Consider the following 27,004-nt stretch of genomic DNA (forward strand, 5'->3'; position numbering starts at 1 on the left):
CTGGGTCTAGAGCAGCATTTCTCAACCCTGGGTGCACACTGGAATCTCCCAAAACTCCTAACTTTGCCCTGGGCCCAGACCCTGGATCTGGTTTAATTGGTCCCAGGTGGGGCCCAAATACAGAAGGCTTTAATTTATTAAAGAGCTGCCAGGTGAGTCTAACGTGCAGCCAGAGGGAAGAGCCCGGGTGGAAAGCCCTTCTCAGCAGGTCGCGGCTTTGTGGGTGAAGCCAGGGCGCCGTACTCTCCCGTGTCAGGTAAGGTTGCTTTTTTAAAAATAAAAAAATTATAGTTGGCCCTTGAATAACTTAGGGGTTAGGGGCATTGACACCTCCTGGGCTCCCCCGTGCAGTTGAAATCCTTGTATAACTTTTAACTCCCCTAGAACTACAGTAGTCCCTCGGTATCCTCAGGGACAACCCTCCCCCACACCAAAATCCCAGATGTTCAAGCCCCTTATATAAAATGGCGTGGCACAGTGCATTCTGTTGGCCATCCACTTCCCGGGATTCCCAGCCGGGGATGGAAAATACTGCTTTTGATCTGCGGTTGGTTGAATCTGTGAAGTCAGATTCCACCAACCATATGTATTTTTTTAATATTTTATTTTATCCATCATCATTAACCCCTCTATGCCCTCGTCCACCTCCACCCACCCCTCCCCCACCACCCGCAATCACCATACGCTTGTCCATGTCCATGAGTTCACTCTTTTTTTTCTTTTTTGCTACACACACACACACACACACACACACACACACACACATACATACAACAGAGCTGTCTGCCTGATCTCTGTTTATGAGTCTGTCTCTATTTTGCTTGGTAATTCATTTTGCTCATTAAATTCCACATATGAGTGAAATCATATGGTCAACCAACCAAATATTCAGCCCTATGTATATTTGCTGGAAAAAAACACACCCACATATAAGAGGGTCTGTGCAGTTCAAACCCGTGTTGTTCAAGAGTCAACTGTAATTAATTTTTATTGTAGTAAAATTATATACATTTATATATATATAAAGTTACCATTAGTGATATTCACAGGGTTGTGCAACCATCACCACTGTTTAGCTCCGGAACATTTTCACCCCAAAGGAAACCCCATAGCCATTAAGCAGTCGCTCTCCATTTCCCCTCCTCCCCCAGCCCCTGGCAACTGCTCATCTGCTCCCCTCCTCTCTGAGGATTTGCCTGCTCTGGATATTTCATTTAGAAGGCGTTATACAACTTGCATCTGGCTTCTTTCACATTGTTTCCAAGGTTCACCCAGGTTGTAGCGTTTGTCGGTATTTCATTCCTTTCTATGGCTGGGTCATATCCCATTGAATGGCTATTTGTTGCTTTTGTTGTAGTTTAAATATTTGACTCTATAAAACAGTTGTTGACTGAGACTGAGCACTGGTGTTCTGTGTGGGTTTTAGAAAACGAGCTGGGACTGGAGCTGGCAGAGAGGAAGACGGAGGGACTACATCCTCTTCCTGGAAATGAGAGTCCAGGGGTCAACGAGGCTGTGATTTGTAACAGGCTTCTGAATGAAAAGGGGGAACTTCAAATAATCCTATATAGTAAAGAGCTAATATGCTAATTAGGCCGAACAGCAGAACGACTGTCCGGACATCCTTCCGGACAACCGTCCAGACGAAGCCAGGGCTGCGAGGGGCTGCGAGGGAAGCCCGGGTCCCGGGTGCCAGAGGGAAGCCGGTGCCGGCAGCTGGGAGAAGGAAGGCCTACTCTCACACGAATTTCGTGCATTGGGCCTCTAGTAATGATAATTGCTAGAGGGCATATTCTGTACAAGACAATGTAGTAATGTTCTCTGGCACTAAAGGAACTGGGTGGGAGAGCAAATACTGTGAGCAGCGGCTGCCCCGTGACAGGCTCCTTCCTGGGCAGAGAGAGGGAGAGAGAGATTTGAAATCGTCACAGGTGCTTTTAGTCGCTGGCGTAGCTGTCTGTTCCGGCTGGCAGAATGCTGTCTCCCCCATCCACCTCTGGGCACTCCTCGTTAGCATGGGGGAGGGGGGGGGCTGGCTGTGTGTGCGCCGCTGTGACTTGCTTTGGCAGTCAGACAGCACTCAGGGACGATCCTGGACAGCTAAGATGAACGTGGCCCTGAACAAATTATTTAGCTGTGGGCTTTTGCTAGGACCCCTCTCTCCACTCTGGTTTCTCCCCGCCTCTTCCCAGCCACGCATCTTCCCATTCGGAGCTCACAGTCTGGGACTCTGACCTCCCAGCCTACATCCCACTGAATTGGACTCTTCAGCCCTCGCCATAGTACCTTCTCCATCCCACTCCCCACCTCATTTCTGAAACCTTTCCCAGTTTCTGGCGACATGGCTTTGTCTGACTTGTTCTACCATTTCTTCTGCCCCTTCTGAGCTCTCTGTGGCTCCCTGCCCCCTCGTGTCAGCTGTCCCCAAGGTTTTGTCCTTGGCTCTTCTCCTCTCACACGCACTCCCCTGGAACAATCCCTTCCCAGCCTGCCCAGGTTTCCCCCCGAGCTCTAGACCAGTTAGATGCCTACTGGATGCCCCGATGGGTGCTCTGTGGGCTCCTGAAATCAGACATGCTGGAGCGGAAGGCAGACAGACAAACAAATAATTTTTAAAAATAACCAAACTTGCTTGGCTGGTGTGGCTCAATGGTTGAGTGCCAATCTATGAACCAGGAGGTCAAGGTTCAATTCCCTGTCAGGGCATATGCTCGGGTCGGGGGCTCAATCTCCAGTGTGGGGTGTGCAGGAGGCAGCTGATCAATGACTCCCATCATTGATGTTTCTATCGCTCTCTCCTTCTCCCTTCCTCTCTAAAATCAATAAAAATATATTTTAAAAAATAAAATGACCAAACTCACCATCTTTTCCTGTCTCACCCTCCTCCCTCCAAAATCTCCTCTACCTCCTCCGACATTCTCCATGTCAGCCCAAGCCTGGAATCGCAATCAAGTCCTCTTTTCCTCTCCTTGGGCCCCCACTTCCAGGCACAGAGACATGACAGTTTTACTCTTACAGGTATCTTTTCAAAAACACTTTTCATTTAAGAACATTTTAAATATACAGAACATTTAGAAGAATAGCACAATGAAGTCTCATTACTCTTCACCTAGAATCACTAGTTGTTAACACTTTGCCACCCCTGCTTTATTACCGTCTCTCTCTATACATACATACACGTGCTATATTGTCATTGTTTCTGAACCAGCTGAGAGAAAGTCACAGACATCATGTCCTGTCATACTTAAATACCTGAGTGTCTATCTCCTGAGAACAAGGACATTTTCTTACAATAATCACAATATTTATCAAAATCAGGAAATTAAACAATACTGTTATAAACAATCAATATTCAAATTTTTATACCCAGTATCAAAGGATCTCCCCACAGATCACCTTTCTTTATAAAGCAGAAAATGGTGACATTAAAATGGAGAAAGTCAGACATCAAAATCATCACCAATAATGGGACAAGTGGCATCAAGTGCCTCTTGAGGAAATTCATGGTGAAGGACACATTATTTCCGTGGGATTCATGCCAAAACCTACAATCTGAATCTCACGAGAGACCATCCGAGGAACCCAAACTGAAGGACATGCTATAAGATATCTGGTCTATATGCTTCAGAAATGGCAAGGGCATGGGAGATCTAAAGAGATACCCAAATAAATGCAAAAGGCTATCTGGATTGACTCCTGGGTCAGGAAAAAAAGAATGCTATCAAGGACTATTTAGACTTCAAAACAAAACAAACAAACAAACAAAAACTTGGCCTTCATCTGTCCTCCCCGGCACAGCCCTTGTTCAGACCCATAGCTCCATATCTATACCCCTCAAGAGTCTTGTTTCTCCAGGCTTACCTCACAGCCCTCTGCTCTCCACACTAGCACACCAAGTCAAGACGTTTCATTACTGAACGTTCTTCAGATTAATCGCAAGGTCTGTAGTTCAGCCCCCAAGACCCTCATGATTCCACCCCCTCTCCACCTGTCAAACACTGGGTAGGGGCTAGGGGTGAGGGGAGGGTCTAAGACCTTACCCAGACTAACAAGTTAGCCTGCCAGTTTCATGGATGCTGGCAAAGACACAAGACCCCTGAGTCAGAGACAGAGGACAGTTTAATATAGTAAATTCTCGATGTCGTTGACAGGTTCTGCAACTTAAAGCAAAACAACATAGAACAAAACCAATTTCACCATGGGCTAATTGCTATAAACAAGAGTGAGGTTCTTGCAGCACTTCAATGTTATAACAAAACAACTTTGAACAGAATGAAGTTATCCGAGGACCTGCTGACCTCACAACAGTGATAGAGTGGCATGTGTGCCTGTTTCCCAAGCCCCGATTTCCCAGAGTGATGTAATGAGGGCCAGATGACGCCTGCACATGCTAACTGCTCAGCATATGGCCAGCCGGCCAGGGAACTCAGAGTTTAGGAAACCCTAATCTTTTAAAGGGGACAATTAGCAAGCCTGCCCCACCTTCGCTCCCAAGGGAGACATTATCTCTATTTAACTGGATAGGAAACAAATCTGCTCTCTGCCCTGCCAGGAGACACACTCTCTCTATCTTCTAAGACAATTTGCTACATAAACATCCTTGAAAAGATAGTCTGTAACAGAAGCCGTCAGCGCCTCTGCTCACACAGGATGAAACAGGACACCGGGGGAGAACTGTCTGCCAACGCACTCCTCAAACACCGGCTGCTGCCGCCCTGATTCTCTGACTGTGCCCGAGGCTCTCTCCTGCCAGCTTTTTGGACTTCTGCTGCCCGCAGTGGAAGGCTGTCCCACCCCTGTAACGCACACACAGGAACACACACACGCTCCTTGCCCTGATAGCTAGCTACCTTTGCCCCCAAATTGAGACTGTGTGTCCCCCGTGTCCCTAGGACCAGTGCGCATTAGCACAGCACTTAATTTGCCCCATTGTGATTTCTCCTTTATACGCCTGCTAGCCCCTCAGCCATCAACCCACTGAAGGCAAGTGCTGTGTTGTCTTGTGGATCCCCACTGGCCAGCCCACAAAGGGCATCATTAAGGACTGGTCGACAGAATAAGTGAATCCGTCGATAAACTGGTATTTTAAAGCTCTCCAGCAGTTTCTTCCTGTCACTTGAGATGGATGTAAAAACTGATGCAACTGGGGAACTGGCCTGGAGTCGGGGGCAGGGCAGGCTGGGGTTCATAAGCATTTCCTACATCCTGGGGGAGGGACCAGAAATTGTCCTTGGGGAGGTGCTACCCATGCTGCAGGAAGGAGCACTTGGATAAGCCTCCTCAGTCACGCAGACATAAGGAGGCAACTACCCAGGGTTTCTGCAAAAGCACAGCCCCAGCTGTAGCGACCCAGATGCGGTGCTGCGGGCTGAGATGCTCAGCGTTTTGTTTAGCCATCCAGTGGTGCAAACTGGGGGCATCTCTAACAGGTCTGTGCCCTTACAAGGAGTGTTGTCTTTCTGACTATGGATTTCATTGTCCTGGACTGGAATGTTGTTGCCCCCGTGATATTTCAGAGTAAGCCGGTGGTTCTCAAGTGGAGTGATTTTGTCCCGCGGGACATTTGGCACTGTCTGGAGACATTTTTTGCTACTGGCATCTGATGGGCAAGTGGTGAGGGATGCAGCTAGACATCCTACTATGCCCAAGACAGTCCCTCACAACAAAGAATTATCCTGCCCAAAATGTCAACAGTGTATACATAGGCTGAGAAGCCCTGATCTAGATTATTGTGACTGCATCATCTGGTCCACAAGGAAGGCAGGACCAGATCACACGCTGGGGAGGAGGTTCTTTTTAAAGGAATCGTGTCCTCTCTGTCAATCATCCCGGGGCAGGTCAGAGGCCTGGCCTCAGGGAAGAAGAAACACATTCAGAAGGACTCCAGGCCAGGAGAGTAAGGCTAGTGCCTACAGCATGGGGGCAGGGGACCCCTGGGAAAAGGGATGGTATTGCCCTCAGGGAGTACTGATGACACAGATATCTGTTCTGGCTTTTCCTTTTAGGCTGTAATTGCCTCTGTCATTCCAGGACCTCAATCCAATTTTGTTAAACTCCAAGGCCTAAGGAGTTGCCAGGCTTTTCTAACTTACCATTTAATGAGCACTTACTATGTGCCTTGCATCCAGAGGTGAGCTAGCATTTTCTGCAAAAGGCCAGCTAGTAAAGATTTTAGGCTCTGGGGGCTGCACACCTGTGGCCACCACCCAGCTCTGCTGTTGTAATGCAAAAGCTGCCACAGAGAATATGCGAATGGATGAGCACAGCTGTATTTAAAGAAAACTTTATAAAAACAGATGGTACACTGGATTTTGCCCATGGGCCATAGTTTGCCCACCCCCATTCTATATTCTTAGCATGTAGTCATCAATTTAATCTGCATTCCAACCAAAATACTCCCTCATTTTCCCTTATGGGGAGCAAACTTGCTTTTTGATGGTTCTTCTCACACCTGTAGACTGTCATCCAGGCCGTCTCCTTGCCAGAGAGGCATGAAGTGCAGTGAGAAGGTCAGGAAGTACTGTGGGAAGGTCAGGAAGTACTGTGGGAAGGTCGGGAAGTACTGTGGGGAGGTCAGGAAGTACTGTGGGAAGGTCAGGAAGTACTGTGAGAAGGTCGGGAAGTACTGTGAGAAGGTCAGGAAGTACTGTGGGAAGGTCAGGAAGTACTGTGAGAAGGTCGGGAAGTACTGTGGGAAGGTCAGGAAGTACTGTGGGAAGGTCAGGAAGTACTGTGAGAAGGTCAGGAAGTACTGTGGGAAGGTCAGGAAGTACTGTGAGAAGGTCGGGAAGTACTGTGGGAAGGTCGGGAAGTACTGTGGGAAGGTCAGGAAGTACTGTGAGAAGGTCAGGAGGTACTGTGGGAAGGTCAGGAAGTACTGTGAGAAGGTCAGGAAGTACTGTGGGAAGGTCGGGAAGTACTGTGAGAAGGTCAGGAAGTACTGTGGGAAGGTCAGGAAGTACTGTGGGAAGGTCAGGAAGTACTGTGAGAAGGTCGGGAAGTACTGTGAGGAGGTCAGGAAGTACTGTGGGAAGGTCGGGAAGTACTGTGGGAAGGTCGGGAGGTACTGTGAGAAGGTCGGGAGGTACTGTGGGAAGGTCAGGAAGTACTGTGGGAAGGTCAGGAAGTACTGTGGGAAGGTCAGGAGGTACTGTGAGAAGGTCAGGAGGTACTGTGAGAAGGTCAGGAGGTACTGTGGGAAGGTCAGGAAGTACTGTGGGAAGGTCAGGAAGTACTGTGGGAAGGTCGGGAAGTACTGTGGGAAGGTCAGGAAGTACTGTGGGAAGGTCAGGAGGTACTGTGAGAAGGTCAGGAGGTACTGTGAGAAGGTCAGGAGGTACTGTGGGAAGGTCAGGAAGTACTGTGGGAAGGTCGGGAAGTACTGTGGGAAGGTCAGGAGGTACTGTGGGAAGGTCAGGAAGTACTGTGAGAAGGTCAGGAAGTACTGTGGGAAGGTCAGGAAGTACTGTGGGAAGGTCAGGAAGTACTGTGGGAAGGTCAGGAGGTACTGTGGGAAGGTCAGGAGGTACTGTGAGAAGGTCAGGAAGTACTGTGGGAAGGTCGGGAAGTACTGTGGGAAGGTCAGGAAGTACTGTGGGAAGGTCAGGAGGTACTGTGGGAAGGTCAGGAGGTACTGTGGGAAGGTCAGGAAGTACTGTGGGAAGGTCGGGAAGTACTGTGGGAAGGTCAGGAGGTACTGTGGGAAGGTCAGGAAGTACTGTGGGAAGGTCAGGAAGTACTGTGGGAAGGTCAGGAGGTACTGTGGGAAGGTCAGGAGGTACTGTGGGAAGGTCAGGAAGTACTGTGAGAAGGTCAGGAAGTACTGTGGGAAGGTCAGGAAGTACTGTAGGAAGGTCAGGAAGTACTGTGGGAAGGTCGTGAGAGGCAGTGGGAAGGGGGCTCTGCAGCCATCTCACCAAGCTGCCCCTCACAGCACGGCCACCTACTAGCTGTGTGACCTTGAACACAGCTCTGAGGTTCCCTGAGCTTCACTCACAACACGCAAGTGGCAGCACCACCTCCCAGGGCTGGCGTGAGGAGGAAATGTGGTCGCAGGAGGTCAGTGTCCAGATATGACAGACTTCCAAGCCATGCCAGAACCAGGCCTTTCTGAACTGAATAGCTTCAACTCTTCCTTCTTTTTTTAGAGAGAACTTGCTCCAACCTTTTAGAACAAGTTCCCCCGTCCACCTCACAGGTGCCGTGTCTCCTTTTACTTCTAATGAGAAACGCATGGTGCTGTGGCCTTTTGTTTCCGACTGGCTTCCCCTCTGAAACCCTCCCATCCCAGATCATGTGCCACCTTCTCCCCGGTGCTCTCTCTGACTCCCAGAGCCAAAAATAGAGGAATAAGCCGTTCTTTCCTCACCCACGCAACAAGTGTCTCCCTAGCCAGCCTCTGCAGCCAGGCTCTGTCTTGCCGTGTGCTGTGCGTACGTGATATTTGCTCACTGCATGCTACCTCCTGCCCTGCAGCCCAGCCCACTCACGTTGATCCGCTTTTCTGGCACGCTTCTTCACGTACGTGTCTCCTACTCCCTATTCTCCCTTCTAACACGGATCCTTCCCGTTTGAATCACCACACCTCTCAGCTGCCCATCCTCTTCCTGAGAATCTGAAAGGGTGCTGATTCAGGTTCGTCCCCACAGGAATCCGACCTCTTTCCCAGCTGTGCAATGACAGTAATGAACAGTGGATTCTATTTTTTTTTTTCTTCCTAGCAACCGCACTGGTCTTTGATCCACATTTCTCACGGATGTGTCACAAGGAACCATATCAAATATTTATGTCAAGAGGTATTAAGTCCATTGTGTTTTCTTTAACCACTAAGCCTCTTATCCTGATGTGGGGAAGAAAAGCAAGTTTTGGCATAATTTGTTTCTGGCAAATCTATATTATTTTCTTTGAAAAAAAATTCACTGCAGCCCTGGCCTGGTGGCTCTGTTTGGCCCTGTTCACCAGAAGGTTTTGGGTTTGATTCCTGGTCAGGGCATATACCTAGGCTGCGGGTTCGATCCCTGATTGGAGCGCATACTGGAGGCAACCAGTCAATATTTCTCTCTCCCCTCTCTCTCTCTGATCAATAAAAATATATCCTCAGGTATATATTTGCTGCATTTCCTCAGTGGCTTTTACACAGCCTGGTGATTGTAGGGTAGGGCACACAGTGACTGGCATAAAACAAGCATTCGCCAAAGGACCAGGAAAGCGCATGAGACGGGAGTCAGTCAGGAGGAGACAGTTCTGGTCCCAGCTCGGCTCCTTGAGCTCTCTTTGGGCCGACTGCCTCATTGGTAAGTGGGGGTGGGGCTTGGCCACATCAGCACTGCCCCCCGCCCCGGGGTCCCACCTAGGCAATGATGTCAGTCTTATTGATACTTCAGAATACTTCGTGTGAGGCCCAACAGAGCCAGGCACTCATCCTCAACCAGGCTGCACTGGCCAATCACACCATTAGGCTGAATTGTACCAACAGGTCTGATCCCCATCGCCCCTCCCTTTGTTCAGGTCCCTATCCCCTTCTCCCACACCCCTCTGGTCTCCCTTCCTCCAGTGTTTCACACTCATCCACTCTCCACCCTGCAGCCAGGATGATCCTTCTAAAATGCTTATCTGATCACCTCAGTCTTCTATTTGGTACGCTCCCGCCATCCCCCTGCTGCCCCCAGAGTGAGGTCCCAACTCCTCAGCTTCATGAGCTCCTCACACTCTGCCCCTGGCCCATCTCCTCAGCCCCTTCCCGCCTCAGTGAGGTCCTTGGTAGTCCCCAGAATGTGCCAGCCTAGGTGACCTTTGCCCATGTGCCCTTTCATCTCTTCCCCTTTGCCTTGCTAGCGCGTATGTGTCCTCCAGTTTGGAGGGCTCAGCTTGGACATCACCTCCACCAGGAAGCCTTCTTCAGTTCTTTCCCAAAAGCACGAGGTGAGGTCTCCCCCGTGCTTCATCTCTCTGTATCATAAGGCCTGTCTAATGTATTTTCTCTGACCAGAGTCTCAGGCCCATAACGATAGGGACCGTACCTTAGTATTCATCATTCCTTCGGATCTGTCCAACACTTGGCATTTTAGTATTTACTCAGTAAATAACTGTGGAATGAATGTGAACCAGTTATCTTGGGATTATTTAATTCGTACATGAATTTGTTAAAACAAATATTTTAAACAATGGTACCCATGAAGGAGATGGCAGAATAAAAGAGGGATAAAAATGTAGGGTGCCACTTCTGGGAAAAAAAAAAAAATCCTGAAATCTATTTGTCAGAACATTTTGGCTCAGAATCAGGAAAAATACCTGTAGACTAGAAGGGAGAACCTTTAGATTTGCAAGTCCTAGGAGAAGAGACAGTTACTCAAGTTGGAGCCACCAATTTGCCTCTAGGCTCCTGAGCTTCCTGGTGGCCAAAGCCAAAAAGGACAACAGTTCTTTGCCTGACCGCCTCAGACCTGCTACAAAACCTCTTTGTTCTACAACCTTCAGAGTCACCTCGTCTCCTTTCTCCACTTCTCACGCACTTCTCAGAAGACTGGGCACAAAGGAGGGACCACCTTCTGAAGGTACCGGGCGCCATTTGCCTATGTCACTGTTCCCTGCTGTACGTAAAGCTCTCTCCCGTCATATCTGAGGGGCCTTTCCTGAGCTACCTGTCCTAGAAGGTGGGGCAGCATGAACCATTTGCCCTAAACCTGCAAGCATCCTTACAGCATCGGGGTGGGTCTCAGCCAGTTCACCCAGAAGTCACAGCTGATCTAGCCACAAGTTAATGATTGAAAAACCATTTGAAGAGTTAAGATGAACGGAATGAACCATTTAGACTTACACCAGTTCTGCCCTAGCCAGTTTGGCTTAGTGGATAGAGCAGGCGTCCTCAAACTACGGCCCGTGGGCCACATGCGGGTGTTTTTGCCGTTTTGTTTTTTTACTTCAAAATAAGATATGTGCAGTGTGCATAGGAATTTGTTCATAGTTGTTTTTTTTAAACTATAGTCGGGCCCTCCAACGTTCTGAGGGACAGTGAACTGGCCCCCTATTTAAAAAGTTTGAGGACCCCTGGGATAGAGCGTCTGCCTGCGGACTGAAGGGTCCCAGGTTTGATTCCAGTTAAGGGCATGTACCTCAGATGCAGGCTCCTCTCAGGCCTGGACCCTGGTCAGGGCGCATGCTGGAGGCAACCGATCGATGTGTTTCTCTCACATCGATATTTCTTTCTGTCTTTCCCTCTCTCTTCCACTCTCTCTAAAAACCAATGGAAAAATATCCTCAGGTGAGGATTTAAAAAAAAAAAAAAAAAGGTAGTTTACACCAGTTCTGAGTCAACCTTTATAGACAGAAGGAGGCGGCAACTAGTATTTGTTCCTTCCTGGTTGGCATAAATCAAACGCTTGTCTGGTCCCTGGAAAGCTTGCCCCTTAAAGGAACTCTTTAGTAAATGTTTTTAAATGGCACCTAAATGACTTTGTTCATAAATACTTGGAATACTGATCGAACACCATCAAAAAGTATATGTGAACTATGAAGTGATTGAAAATTGGAAAAAGTTGTCGTTAAAAATCTAATACTCCCCATCATTCCTATACGCTATATTGAACAGTATGCAAACGAGCCATTATTTTTACACGGTTTTGCCACCACTGTCTTCAGGATTTAATTCTTGAAACCAATCATTTCAGCTCCTTTCTTTGTGTTCTGAGCATCTGACAGGTGCTCCTCCGTGAGTGAGTGTGAGACAACTACCCTATTTCCCGGCTTCTAGTTGCCATGGAGGATACATCCCAGTTTCCGAGACGCTGACACACAGGAAAGGTGTGTATCTGAGAACCGATGAAACACGGTCTTTGCCCGCAGCACATGGCGTGGCCCGGAAGAGACTGGCCGTGCTCCTGGGCTCCACTGTGGCGCCCGCCCCCTTCCCCCCCCCCCCCCCCCATGGCTGCCACGGCAGGGAAGACAGTAACACTCCAGGAAAGAGGACCCTGCTCCCTCCTCAGAGACCGAAACAGCCTCTGATCCATTCTCTCCCTCCTGGAAGCCAGACTTTTTAGTCCATACCTGCCGGGAGCTGCCTTCATCAGCCTGCTTTGAATTCAGCCTCTTAGCGTTCAACCTTTCCTTTGAGCTGGTGAGCTGCAGGGCTCCTCTCCCTCTGTGCTGCCAAGGGCACCAACCGGCTCCTGGGAGCTGTGACCTGCCCTCCCCTGAATGCCTGGCTCCCGACTAGCAGGAAGCAGAAAGGGCAAGTTTGAGCACAGCCAGAGACCCGGCAGGGCCGGTCCCAGCCCCAAAGCCGGCTCTTACCTGCCGGCCAAGGCCCCCCTCTGCTCAGGGAGGTGAGGGCCCCTGCATCGGGCTGGGCTTATGGAGCCCTGGGTTTCTGCCCGGGTTCAGGCCTCCACTCCTGAGCCCTAAGTCAAGGCTTAGCCCCGAGGCTCAGGTGGGAGTGGGGCCCAGCGGCCACGGGCTCGGTGGGGAGGCCGGGATCGGCCTCCTCTCCCCTGACTTCAGCGACACAGCGGAGGTGCCCACGGCTATGGAGCCAGATACCCAGTCCCCAGAGGCCAGGAAAGCATCAGGGAGAGGAGATCCCACTCCACCCTGGCCGGGAGGAAGGACCAGCCTAGAAAGAACATCCTGGCCTCCGATGTCCTTGCGAGGCTGAGAGCCCTTGTGTTTTCGTTCAGCCCCTTCTTTCTCACATGGGAAGGCCCTCCGTTGGTTCAGACTGTAGGTGGAGTACCTCCTGGCTGTTAAAAACCCAGGCAATTCCAAAGGCATAGAGAAGCAGATCCTTTCTAACAAAACTCATGCAATTGCCAAGTTTACAAGGCATTTCTCAATTGTTAGCAGATAAAATTCTACCATAACTGGGAGGTGAAGGAAGGAAAACGATGATTAGCGTTGCTGACTGTCTACAGTGCGCCAGGCACATTAGCCTCTCTCCATGTACAGTAAGTCCTCACGTAATGTTCCCCAGAGGTGCTGGGGCTTTAAGCAAAACGACGTATAATGAAACCAATTCTGCCATCGGCTAACTGATAGAAACAAGTTGGTACTAAGGCATCTTATTCGATGTACATCTTATCTAATCCTGCTGTATTCCTAGTTAATCCTCACCACACCTCTATGAAACAGCTGGTTCTCAAACTTGACTGAGCATCAGGATCACCTGGTGGCCTTGTTAAATTAGACTGCTGGGCCCTTGGCCGGGTGGCTCAGTTGTTTGCAGCATCGTCCTATGCGCCATAAAGGTTGTGGCTTCAGTCCCCGGTCGGGGCATGTGTGGGAGGAAACCGACAGATGTTTCTCTCTCACATCGATGCTTTTCTCTCTCTCCCTTTCTCTCTCTCTTAAAATCAGTCAGCGTATCCTCGGGTGAGGATTTTAAAAAGAGAGAGAGACTGCTGGGCCCTGACCTCGAGTTTCTGAGTCATAGGTAGATCTGGGATGGGCCGGGAGAGTATATTTCTAACAAAGTCACACACAAGATAGGCTTTGGCTATGTCCTCCCAGCCTCTTTCCACGTGTTTCGCTTCTGATTCACCGTGTTCAGGGAGGGCATCTGAGGGCCCAGACAGCGCTGCTGTTGCGGTCCGGGGGCCACACCTTGAGAACCATTGAGGTAGGTGCTATTGCTCTCATGCTGTAGTTGAGAAAACCAGGATTCGGAGAGGTCCTTACTTTCCTCAGGTCAGTCCGCCAGAGAGTGAGCCAGCAGGTATTTCCAAATGGAGGTCCGCCTGGGTGTGGGCTCTGTACACTTCCTACTTCTCCGTCCTGGTCTTCTGCCTCGTGCTGCCCCTCCTGACACTGCACCTGCCTTCAGGAGTACTGCTAGCTTTCCTATCTTTCTACCCAGCTGGGAAGGCCAGCTAAATGCAGGCCTGTGGGCAGCCACAAGGCCAAGGTCCTCCCGAACACACCAACCTCAATGCTGCAACTCAGGACAGATGAGAAGCAATTACCACGGGGGTGAATCAGACAACAGCTCATCAGACCCAGGCTGACACAGCGTCAGTTAGAAGTAACTGGAACTCTAGCTCAGAGCTAATAAATGGAGGTTGGTTGGATTGCCAGCCTCAAGGGACGTCCCCAAGACACAGGGGGAAGGATTTCCTGGTATGAAAAACATGTTCTGGCCTTTCTTGTTCTCTCTTCAGGAGTGCCTTGCGCTCTCCTCAGTCATCCTCAGGAGAGAAGTCGCTGGTGTTTTAGTTGGCTAACCCTCCCTACCTCTGGGGAAAACAAGTGCCCGGCCTTTTAATTGCACGCGCTCCCTGACTGCCCTTGGCGTTCTCCCGTGAGGTCTAACTTAGTCTGCTTTTCACACTGCCTTTGCCTGTGAGGCCACGTGGCACCTTTATCACCGCTAAAGAATAGAAGGTAAAGAGTTTTTCCTCCTAGCCTCCTTCCGTGTGTTCCCTGTCGGTTCTCAGAGTTCGGGCAGGGCGCAGGAGGATGTCCCAAGTCCCAGGGAAAGGCCATGGATAGCAATTTCATATTCCAGCAGATTCAGGCCAGAAGGTGGGTGGAGGTGGAAGGCGGGAGCCTGGAGAAGCAGTGTTTGCCCCATGGAGGACCCCTTCCTCGTTCCCAAAGACAATTCTCTAAGACAGAGCATCTACAGTCTGGGAGGAAGGAGAGCACATGAGGAAGGCTGTGGCATTCCCGGGTCACACGGGTGCTACCAGAGCTGAGGGCTGCCCAGCCACTGCAGAGAAGATGGGCCGGAGCCTGGGAGTGGCTGTGGCCTGCCGCCCGCACCCCCAGGCCCAGCCACGTCAGCCCGGAGCTCCCACAGGTCGCCTCAAGGGCTTTGACCAGGGAAAAGGTGGGACTCAACCTCCAGGAGGTGGACTTGGCTTCCATGCTCCCTTTTCATCCCTTCTCCTTGGAAGGTTTAAGGGTCTTATTTCTCCAAAATCTCTAGCAGACTGTGGTGGGTGTTGACTTCTGAACTAGCCCGACCCGAGGAGCACCAGAGCAGCGCCTGGTCACCCAGGCTGGCGCGTGGTGCCTGTTCTCTGCTCACGTGACGCGTTCTTGGGTTGTTCGTTCCAACAGAGTCATGCTCTTTGGTTGCTCTGCTGTTTTGAACACACCGAGGAATTTTTTGGGTTTTCTTGGGGAGGGCTAAAAAAAACTATCAGGGGGAGGCTGACTCTCCCAGCCAGCTGGAATTGGTTACCTCTTTTCTTGGCTACAATATACACACAGAAAAGTGCCTGTATCATAGCGAACAGCATGATGAATTTTCACCAACTGAACCTGAGCAGCTCCTCTCCTGGCGCCTCCTTCCATCACCCCCAGCCCCTGAGGGCACCCGCTCCCCTGACTTTACCAGCCGGAGTCTATCCTCAGCTCACATGACAGCCTGACCTGCAGCTGTCCTCCAGGTCGGAGTTGGTGAAGCTGCCGGGGCTCAGCTGGGTTGACCTGGGACTGATTTCCAGTGGGGAGGGGGAGGGGCCCACCCAGCAATTCCCAACCCAGCACATGTCCAGCTGCTGCTTCAGCCGCCCGGGCAGAGTGCACCGGGGACGATTGGCCCCATCTTGGCTACCAGATGGCCCTCCTGTGTCCAGGGAGGTATCTGAGAGGTCATCCTGGTGACTCAATGTGGAGAGGGATGGGGGTAGAGTTCTCTTTCCACGTGTTTCTAGAAGTCCTGCCACGTGTTCCAGGCAGTGGGAGGTCCCTGATCAGGATGATTCAGCAGCATCTACATGCAAAATAGCTGAGTCTGCGCCCTGGGCAAGCCACGTGGTGTTTGGTTGGAATTGCCCCATTCAGGGCAGCCCTTATGCTTGGAAACCATTCTTCCCCAGCACCTATGCCAGGTCCTCTGTTTACCTGGGCGACTCTGAGGCCAGGTGCCAGCTGCCAGCCGGGACCTGTTTGCCTCCTCAGTTGTCCTCCATCCCGTCTTCCTTCACTGGCCCCCACTGAGAGCTAAGTCCACATCACATGCTCATTTCACTAATGAAAAGCCAGATTTGCCTTTACGCTCACCACCACCGCCCGCCGCCCCCCCCTCCCAGGTTCATGGCATGCATCATTAGACTCTACCCTCTGCTTCCTCAGCAAATAGCTGCTCTAATTGTGCAGAACTGAGGGACAGAGGGCTGGCCGGAGCTAGTGGTCAGGAAAAAATGCTTCTGAACTAGTAGACGTGGCTGGACAGAGAAGCCCTCCTTCGGGGAACACCATGTCATGACTAAGGGGCAGAAAGATTTTCCTCCCACACCTTCTCAACTCTCTGTTCTCTGGAACTATCTCACTCTGCCCTGGGCAAGGGGGAAAGGGGCTGTCACACAGAGGCAGGGAGCCCTGGAGAGATTGGAATGGTGTTTCCACTATACCTGGGAGGCTAGTACAAGAGGTGGGGCAAGCTACCCCCTCTGGTCAGTGGTTCTCTCACTTGGGAAGTGCATGAAATAGACAAGCTTTTGAGGTTCCTCCCTTCCCCAGGTCCAGGCTAAGTCCCAGCAATCTGCATACTAGGAAAGCATTCCAGGTGGCTCTGATGTGGGTGACCCCGAGCCATAGTTGGAGGTTCAATGATGTAGATAGCAGCACCTTCACCAGGTTACAGAGGTGGAGAAAGCGAGACCCAGAGGACTCAAGTGGCTTACTAAAGATCATATGGAATAAGGCCCAGGACCTGGGTCCCGCCGTCTTTACATGCCTGCACTGCTCTTGTCACGTCCCACACATTGAACTTGCCCATGGAGCCCCGAGGCCCTGAGGCCCTAACCTGTCCATTCTTCCTTTGTGGGGCCTCTTGCCCTGCTCTTTCTTTCTCTCTTACTGCGTTCACCATAAACTGGATGTTAAGACACAGGATGGGATGTCTTCTACAAAGGCCAAACTCCTTCTTGCTTCCTGCTTATCCTTCCCTCTCACTCCCCCCCACCACCACCACCACCACCACCATGTTACTCTCCCTAAAACGCAGATCACTCCCTGCCCTGCCCCTCCATCGATGGGACAAAGTCAGAAGGGCCTGCCCTGCCCTTCCATGCCTCCCCTGTGTGTCTCAACCTATCTTTTTGAACTCAGAACCCATCACTCCCTTGTAACTCCTTCTCTACATGATTTCCCTCAAATACCACTTTGTTCTTCCTTGCCTCCACTCATGTGATGCCACCGTCATCTTGGCCAACAGCTCCTCTGCCCTGTCACACTGAATCCTCCAATCCCCCAAGGCCCAGGTGAAAGCCCTCCTCCTCCAGGAAGCCTTCCTTGACCACACAGCCCTAGCATTCTCATCCTTCTTTGAACCATCAGAGCACTGAACCATTTATTATCTCTTATTATTACCTATTATATCCTGCTTTGAATTGTGAGCCTGAAGTAATTCCCAGCTACAGATCACAGCCTACCCTTCTAGTTACCCACCCACTTAGCAACAGCGCTTTGCTCATAATAACTACATAAGGGATGTCAGTAATGCTGGAGGCATCAATGCTAGAGCCACGGAAACCTTGGCCTGTAGGTAGCTGACCAATTAGTTTGATGACTTTTCTGTGCCTCCTGGGCTAACAAAGGCTTTTACAAATGTAAGCCAGGTCTTTCTCTGGGTTCTGCTTCCACTGAAGTAATCAGCTTCCCTGCTTGTCACCACCCCTCCTGAGCCCACGAGGCCAGTTCCACCCGCCCGCTTACCATACAAGCTATGTTGCAAATCCCTTGTGACTCTGTCCTTAACAGGACATAATAGTAATTCTCCCTTACCCTTGAGGATACATTCCAAGACCCCCAGTAGATGCCTGAAACTACACATAATACCGAACCCTATATATACTATGTTTTTACCAGTACATACATACCTATGGCACAGTTTATCAATTAGACACAGTAAGAAATGAACATCAAAAATAATAAAATGGAACAAGTATAATATGCCGTATTAAAGGCTGTGTGTGTGTGGCCTTCCCCTCGTCACCCCCAGAACCAAGACAGCTCCTAAGTGACTAACAGGCGGGGAGCACAGGCAGCATGGATGTGCAGAACAAAAGCGATGATTCACGTCCTGGGCAAGACAGAGTGGGACGGCTCGCAATTTCATCACTGTACTCAGAACGGCGCATAATGTAAAACCGATGAATTGCCTATTTCTGGAATTTTCCATGTAATATTTTCAGACCGTGGTTGACCTTGGGTAACTGAAACCACAGAAAGTGAAACTGCAGATCAGGGGGGACTGTATTAACATTCTGCACTTGCCAGGGGACCCAGGTACTTGGCCTCCCATTCCCACTCCAGCTGATGACCGAGTTCCCCATTCAGTGCAACACACCAGCTACGCTGATTTCAAGGCGTGCATCTTGCAAGCCTGCCACTTGGCCAAAGTCGTTCTTGACCCAATCCCACAGAAACCGCATTGCACGACTGATGCCCCTCTCTCCCCATGTAAGACAAGCATCTCTTTTCACTGGGGATGGACCATCTCCACTTCGTCTATTGCTTGTTTACAAACAGGGCAAGAAGAAGTTAATTCTAGACATACTGACAGCTTATGTCTTGGGGCCTGAGCCAAACTTGCAGAAAAGAGCCCTTTATTCTTTGTTTATTGTGCGGTAAATGTCCTACCGAAGAGAAAGGCTCTCTCCTGCCCGGGCCCTTGCTGTGTGGAAGTACCCTGGGCCTCTTCACCTGGGAGGTCTGGTAGAAATCCGTGCAGGAACCTGGAAGCCTTAACACTGACTCAAAGTTCAAGTACACAGAGCTTGCTCGTCTGCTAGGAGAAAGTGTAGCATGCAACCCCGGTGGAGCGATTCCTCAGAGAAGCCTTTGTGCCTTTTTAATAATATCAGAGCTGCTCTCTATACACCTCCCCCCCCCAAAAAAAATCTCCAGAGATCGTGACATTTCTGGCTTTCTCATTAAACACAGCCATTTCCTAAAAATATATGTAAGATCTCCACTTACCAATGTAGGTCCAGTCGAACCCTGCAAAGAACAAAACAAAGCAAGTTAAGTACAATTGTGCTTGAACAAGTCAGAAAAAAACACAGGTTTCATTTTGAAATGGGTGAGACGGAAAAGCGGGTGGGTGCCCAAAACTTCTTCAGTAAAAGCCTCCCCAGACATCTTAGAGAAGCCACATTTTATTAGCTGAATGGGTAATGAGTTCACAAGGCTCAAAACCCAAAAGCTGCCGAAGGGTCTACAGCAAAAGCTCTTTCTCCTGCCAGATCTCTCTGTTTCCATTGGAGATGGCCAGTTTCATCAGCTGATGGAATCTTTTATGGTATGACTGCACACACTCATGTATTGTATTCTTTCCGCCGCCCCCCCCCCCGCCCCCTTTTTTTTGTTAATCCTCACCCGAGGATATTTTTCCCATTGATTGTTAAAGACAGTAGAAGGGAGGCAAAGAGGAAGGGAGAGGAGAGGGAGGTAAGGGAGAGGAAAGGAAGGGAAGGGAGGAAAAAAAGGATGGAGGGAGGAAGGGAGAGAGAGAGAGAGAGAGAGAGAGAGAGAGAGAGAGAGAGAGAGAGAGAGAAACATCAATATGAGAGGCACGTCGATTGGTTGTCTCCCACATGCACCCTAACTGGGGCCGGGGATTGAACCCACAACCCAGGTACATGCCCTTGACCCACAATTCAACCCACGACCCTTCGGTGCACAGGCTGGCACTCTAACCACTGAGCACACTGGCCAGGGCTCCCCCCTTTTTTTCACACAAAGGCTGGCATGTTGGAAACACTGTTTTGCATCTTGCTTTTCCCCTACTTAACAACATATCCTGGAGAAGAGTTCACATCGCTACATAAAGAGGAAAACACTACTCTCAAAAGGAAAGTGTTTTTTTGGGGAAGCTGCCGCCCTCACGCGGGTTAGATCCCAGGGGTGGGAGGAATGTGTAGGAAAAATTCTGCCGGGAGTATAACGGAAGTCACCCGCCACTTCCCACTCCCCACCCCGCACACGTCAAAGCCCTTCATTCCTACATCAAAACACGTGGTTTGAAAAGCTGTTGCAGACCTGTGCTGTCGTCACCCTGCCTGACACCTCCCTCTTCACCTCCCGAAGGAGACCCTGAATTAAGACGCGGGGTGTCTCAGGGACACATCCCAGTGAGGGGACTGTCCAGCTCCTCAGTCCCTGTCTCCTAGTGTGCCCCAGTGTCTCCGTGTTCTCGGCCCACCGGGGACAGCGGGAAGAGGAAGGCTCTCCCATCCCTTCTCTCTCGGGAACTGATTTGAGTAAAACTTAACTGGTCACTTATCACAACTAGGCATCTCCTACTCGAGCCAATGGTGGATTTTAGAAGCTAAAAGAGGACTTTGCTTTTATTTTTAAAGCTGGTTTGAGCTCATATTTTTGTTGTTGTTCTGTTTCATTTCTTTGCTTCAGTGCTTTTAATTCTCAATATTAATTGGTAATCTTATTAAAATACACTTGTACATGGTTTATAGAGTCAGGTGGTTCTAACAAGGCTTTTTTTTTTTTTTAAACCTGTCCCCTGACACTCCTAGTCATTTTCCTGCTCCTTACGGCACCCCCTTTGAATACTCTTTAGTTAATTATTTTGCATTATCTCCACATCGCGGTACGACAGGCTTCCTCAAACTACGGCCCACGGGCCACATGCGGGTGTTTTTGCCGTTTTGTTTTTTTACTTCAAAATAAGATATGTGCAGTGTGCGTAGGAATTTGTTCATAGTTTTTTTTTAAACTATCGTCCGGCCCTCCAACGGTCAGAGGGACAGTGAACTGGCCCCCTGTTTAAAAAGTTTGAGGACCCCTGCCATGCCCCTCTATTGCTCTTTCATGATTTGTTTAGGCTTAGGCATTTACTGACACCCTACCCTAAGCTCCCATCAGACATCACTACGCTCCAGAAGACATCAAACCTCCTCCCCGAACATTTGCCTTCAGCCTTTTGTCTCGGGGTTCACTATTAAAATACAGTCACGGACTTCACACAGAGAAGCAGATGGTTTCCACTTAGCCAGGCGGAGAGCGCTCTTGGCGGCCTGGGATGTGGTCTGACAGGTCACGGGAGTTCCCCTCGCTGCCCTGGAGACACAGGCCAGCCCAGTGATCCTGGAGGCCACCAGGTGCTGCCTCGGAGCAGGCCTGCTCGGGCCGGAAGTTTTAGCTGCGCTTTCCCCCAAATCGAATCATACCCCCAATATCCTGCGTCTTCTGCTCTGCTCCCGAAAGCTCACTCAGCTGAGGCTTCTCCGATGACTGCAGCGCTCATCCTCAGACGAGGCATCAGCATGATGCTGTGGGGGCTCAGGGACGGAGGATGCAGAGTGGACATCCAGGGCTGCCACAGGACCACCTGAGGCCCGGCAGCCCTGGATGTCCTTGGAAAGCAGCAGCATCCAGAGCACCCGTCGCTGCCCTCCTCTCTCTGCCCACGCCTGGTTGGTCCTCAACATTTGGGGCTTTGAGTGCAAGTGGCAGCGTCTGGAAGGGCTCCGGAGCAGGCGGCTGGGGGATTAATCGCCATAAAATGAAAGCGAGGGTGATCTGAGTTGGGGGGGTTCACCGGTGAAGGTCAGGCCCCAGCCTGGTTCGCCGCCAGCTCAGAACTGGCCTCAGGCAGACTCCATAAGGACGTGTGTGTCTGTTTGCTTTTTGTGGGCATGGCGCCTCCTGATTCCCCACCTTTATCTTTAGGGACAGGCGTCGTACTTAGCAGGACTAAACTGGCCCTGCAAGACAGGTCAGGCCAAGGCCGCTGCCACTGCCCCTTCGTGGCCCTTCTGGGAGGGGAACTATTCCTTCCCAAGAAGGTCAGCCTTGGGAGGCCCAGCGTGTGCCTGTTGGAACCTGCAGCCCAGTGTGTCCGAGGCAGGGAGAATGCCCTGGGCGCTCTCCAAGGAAGTGATATTTACAAAGATCCAGGTCAGGGGTTCTGGGCTTTGCCCGCTTCCTGTCCTGGGTGCTAGAACATTCCCTGAGTTCTTGAGACTGCCCAGCTCGCCACACCTGGTTCAGACAGAGCAGGTGCTGCAGAATTCACTGCAGTGTTTCCCCCCAGCAGCTAAGAACCCAAGGCTTTCTCCAGAAGACACCCGACTTCACCTTATTTTGCTCCTTCCCAACCTCAGACAGTTTTCTTCAGACTTTCACCAGGGCCAACTGCTGGAAATTTAAATGCTCCGGGCAGAGGGAAGGCCATACTTTGACCCCAATACCCAGCTTAACCCCCCTTCAACCTCAACCTTGGGTTAATACTGACACTCTACACCTCAGTGATTTTTGCTTTGACCTTGTCCCCAAGGCAGTTAAGACGCCCAGAATCTCATGAGGAATAATAAAATAAAAACTGTGTTCTTAAAACCCGGGGGTAGGCAGGTGGGCTACTCAGTGTGGGGTGAAAGTGGAGTTTTTACACCACCCTAATTTGGAGAATGGAGAGGGGAGAAGGGGAGGACAAAGGAGAGAGAGGGGGGGGGGGGAAGGAAGGCACGGAGGGCAGGGGAGGAGGGGGAGGGAAAGCAGGCAGGAAGAGAACAAGCCGGAGGAGCTGCCCCCAGAGTGTGGGGAGTAACAGGCTTTCAGGAACGCCAGCCAATGAATGGCTGCTTCTCTCTCTTGCCTTAGAACAGCTTGGAACTAAAAGGAGACTTTTAGTGGAACTTCAGGTCTCGGTGCAGCTTTCTCCAGAGGGGGATACATGTCAAAGTTTGCAATTTTAAAAATTAATTTCCACTTTTACATAGCGCCTTTCTCTCACCGACCTTCTATTTCTCCCTGGGGGTAGGAGGGGGGGATAATATTAAGCATATCATGCCAGCCAGTGGACTGGAATTGAATTCAGAGTAATGGCAAAGCTGCTGCTAGCCCAGCTCCCCACTGTCCCGTGCCCTGCACCCCGTACCCCTGCCCCCCGGGGGCACAATGACCTCCAAGAAGGAAGGGGGCTCCCGGTTTCACATGCTGAACAGGACCAATTCCCCACCACCAGGGAGTATACATTTTCAGCCATTATGATCACTTTGGGTCCTTCTGTAAATATTTCAGCCTAACGGGTTCAGGGTTATAGCACCCACACATGTCTTCACAACCTGAGGCAAACTGTCAAGGGCGGGAGCCACCATCAGTTACCGGGGGAGTTTCCACAAAAGTCACCATTTACCCTCTCAGAACAGCATTCGCCCAGCTGTTGGGGAGGCAGGCAACAGCTTGGCATCCTCCTCCACGTGTTACAAAGGATTGACTAACCTGACCTTAGCTACTCCGGCAATTCATTGCACAGACCTGAGTCTACAGTCAGGTCCACCCACTGCCTCCTGCCACCTCACTCCGCACCCTCAGCTCCAGCCTCGGGGTTAAGGGCCCTCATTACACTCAGAAATAAGGTGTGTATGCTCATCTGAGTGCACACACACACACACACACACACACACACACACAAACACACACTCGCTTAGTGTAGTTGAGCCCTCCCGGAGAAAAACAATCATTAAGGATGGGATGCATCATCCCTTTGACTTGCAGGTAAAACCCCATGGTGAAGAGTCCTCCCGAGTAAAGCACCCACCTCGGGTGGGAGGCTTCTGCCCTGGAGCCACTGCAAACCCTTCCCGCCGCGACCCTGCTCGGATGCCACAGTCCCCTTCCCATCGCGCGGGAACTGGAGCGCAGCATTTTAAATCCCGGTTCCCCGGGGCCCAGTGAGCAAGTTCCCAAGCAAGCCCTCCGGAGCTGCAGGTGCTCGGAGAACACAGACATATTTCAATAGGAAGACAGTGCGTTTCCCTCGCCACACGTCGTGCATTCCAAAGGAAACAGGAGCATCCCTCCTAACAATGTGCAATTTGATACCAGGCATGTCCTTCCCTGCTCCCGCTCCCCGCACCACCACCCTCCCCTAGGGATCCCCCTCCCCTCAATGATTTTACTTTATCATTAAACAGCCCCGCAGGAAATCCCTCAGTCCAGGTGTGGCGGAGTGCTCCCGGACGGTTAGGAAAGAGGCAGAAACTTTACCGTTGAGTGGGGCTGTGCTGGAAAGCTGTTCCTTTAAGATCAAGAGCAGGAGGACGGCCACCGCGCGCAGGCTGCTGTGGGGCATCTTCGGTGGCTCCTGCGGGGCAGGCGCGGACTGCCCTGGGCTCGGCTCCTTCTCAGTCTGGTCCCCGGGCTGGGACCAGGGAGCGCGCAGGGACCGCCACACCGGGCACCGGGACCACGTGCGCGCAGCGCAAGCGCAGGCGCAGGCTCGGCCAGCACTTCTGTTCTTTGCGCTCCTGGCTCCCTGCGGGTTGCTTTTATGGAGCAGCTCCGTGATGTCATCGTGCGGAGGGGAAGGACGCCCTGCCTACAGGAGGTCTGGCGTCCCAGTTCCCAGGTGAGCCGTCGCCCTGACTTCAGCCACACTCTGGGGGGCAGTGGACCGGGCGCTCCACCTGAACGCGGCTGACCTGGGAGCCCAGTTTTCCGTGGGAGCAGCGGGTAGGCGTGGTTGAGATCAGCCCCACGGGGACGAGTGTGTCTAGGGACTCACTCCAGTGGCCCTGGCCGCTCACCGCCCTTAATGAGAAGCCCCCTGAGTACCATGCCATGGGGACAAGATCCTCCTTCAGGGCCACAGGGGTGTGCCAGCCTGGACTGGGCACACGTTAGGGGCTAGACAAGACAGCGGAGGGGTTGCATGCAAATTCAGAATTTCTGTGGACTGGATAGTGCATCCTGATAAGGTCGTACCTTTGAAATGGAGATGCAAAAAAATTAATTAAGACTAGGTATGCCCAGCTGGAGTGGCTCAGTTGGTTGAGTCAACCCTGTGCACCAAAAGATTGCTGGTTGGATTCCTGGTCAGGGCACATACCTGGGTTGTGGGTTCCATCCACCCCATCAGGGCATGTATGGAAAGCAATCTCTCTCTCTCTCTCTCTCTCTCTCTCTCTCTCTCTCTCTCTCTCCCCCTCTCCCCCTCTCCCTCTCCCTCTCCCTCTCTCCCTCTCTCCCTCTCTCCCTCTTTCCCTCCTTCTCCTTCCCTTCCCCTCTCTAAGCTTGTCCTCTGATGAAGTTTTAGGAAAAAATAAGACTAGGTAAATAGCACAGTGAGTACAAGTGAACAGCTTGACTAAGCAATTAGCTTTCCCTCTAGTATCAGGTAAGTAGACAAGGTTCATGCTGGTTCACAATACCCATTCATTCTCTAGGAAGCGGACGGGTCCCTTCCCTGGGGGGGCAGTGGAGGAAAGGGATTTACATCATTTATGGAGCACCTAGTACGTGTCAAGTGCTGCACTAGGTCTAAATCAGTGTCAGTTCTGTTTCCAGTGCATATATTATCATCACCTGCTGCCCATTTCTGCCCACTTTTCTCACATGTCTGTATTCATTTAAATGTGTGTACATACATCTAGTCATGCACATGTGGTTCTGATCCCCTTTGTATGTAGTCCATGTTCAGTGGTTAAGTCAAAGGCCTAATTCACCTGCTACCCCAATTCTCCCCGATCTTCCTGCTGCATTACTGTGACTTGCTGTTCTCACCGCCCTTGTCGCTAGTGTTTTGGCTTCCCTGAGCCCTCCGAGTGTCTCTGCACTGCTCCCGGTGCTGGGCTCAGTTTCCCTCCCGCTCTGTGACCAGGCCTGTTCTCTTGGCTCCCTGCTGCCCACCCCAAGCCCTGGCACATGACCTCTGGTTTTGCGACCTGATCCATCTTGCCCTCTTCTCTTGGCCATACCTCCCTCAGGTCTGTGCTGACCCTCAGCCTAGGTGGACTCTCAGGCTGGCCTCAGTGACCAGCGAGGCCTCTTGTCTGTGCTGGTTTTGGGGGGATAGAGAAAATTCTCTGCTGAGGGCCACCAGGAAGCACATGCCACCCACCTTTCAAGAGGTGCAATTGTTCTGTCCCTATCAGTTCAGCTATTGTTTGGGTTCATAAAGAGCTTTGAAGTCTTGTTAAGGAAGTAGTTACAATGATGATCTTGTTACAAGCACTTCCCGACCACAGTAGGCTTAGGGTTGACCTTTGAAAGAGAGTGAGCTCCTGAGTGGTGAGTGGTGAGTGAGCATTTCACTTGTGTTTCTTAAGACATTCATGTCTCCGGTCTGTCACCCAGGGCTTCAGGAGATGAATGTACTAGTGAACACACAGGTGGGGGAGACACTGCAGCTCAGAGATGCACATACTGAGCCCATGGAGGTGAAGTCACTCGGCCCACATCTCAAGACCAGTTAAAGGTAAGCAGGCCATGCACATGCATTTTGCTATTCCCACTCCAGGTGTTTTCCCATTATGTCTGACTAAACATTAAGTACAGTTTCTCCTGAAACATGCCCCTCTAAGGTAAGTGTTCTCCAGGGATCCCTAGAGATGGAGAGGTTTTTTAAAAGTGGGCCGGATTTAGTGGAACAGTAAGGCAAAATTGTGAACTGGGTTTGATGGAAAGACCGTGATGGGATGATTACTGCATGTTTAGATCAGAGACCTGGTTAATGAGGAAGAATGGGTAGCAATTAAATGAGAATTGAGACTATAAACTGAGACCCATTGCCCTAATTGTTTTGGGGTATTTTTTTTTTAATCTTAGGGAAGCAAAGGGGAAAAGCAAACAGAAACGTATGGAATGGCCAAACTTCTAAAGTATTGAAGCTGAATGTCAAAGCCACTCCATTTCCCCCTCAAACAGCCCCCAAAGCTGATCAGCTTAAGTTCCCAACTGTGGGAACTTTTCCTGCCAGAGGCTTCACCTGAGGCTTGTGTGGCTGAACATGTACCAACTTGCTTTGCCGTCATCAGATGGGACTTGTCAGTCAATAAATAACCATTACTCAGTGGGTTAGGGTGGAAGGCAGACCTTCAGCTCAAAATGAAGCCGTTGGCCACCAAATGACACACCCATTCAGAAGGCTCCAGGGAACAAACCTCTTTGAAATGTCACCATCCGCCTGGCACGTGTGGCTCAGTGGTTGAGTGTCAACCTATGAGCCAGGTCATGGTTCAATTCCCAGTCAGGGCACATCCCCAGGTTGGGGACTTGATCCCCAGTAGGGGGTGTTCAGGAGGCAGCTGATAGATGA

The 27,004-nt window shown here is 50.9% G+C and overlaps 1 protein-coding gene across 4 annotated transcripts in view; it reads right to left on the reverse strand.

Moving 5' to 3' along the window:
* CA12 (carbonic anhydrase 12) overlaps positions 1-24,204 on the reverse strand; it is a 54,042-nt gene extending 29,838 nt beyond the window's left edge. For all 4 annotated transcript variants that reach the window (XM_079768212.1, XM_079768211.1, XM_079768210.1 and 1 more), the window contains exons 1-2: positions 23,956-24,204; positions 18,925-18,945 (exon numbers count right to left, since the gene is read on the reverse strand). In XM_079768212.1, the coding sequence (XP_079624338.1) occupies positions 18,925-18,945; positions 23,956-24,040 (106 nt within the window). In that variant the 5' untranslated portion in view covers positions 24,041-24,204. The remainder of the gene's footprint in view (positions 1-18,924; positions 18,946-23,955) is intronic.
* Between the last annotated feature and the right edge of the window lie 2,800 nt (positions 24,205-27,004).

The sequence above is a fragment of the Cnephaeus nilssonii genome (genome assembly GCF_951640355.1).
Source record: "Cnephaeus nilssonii genome assembly, chromosome: 4".
NCBI classification, from domain to species: Eukaryota; Metazoa; Chordata; class Mammalia; order Chiroptera; family Vespertilionidae; genus Cnephaeus; species Cnephaeus nilssonii.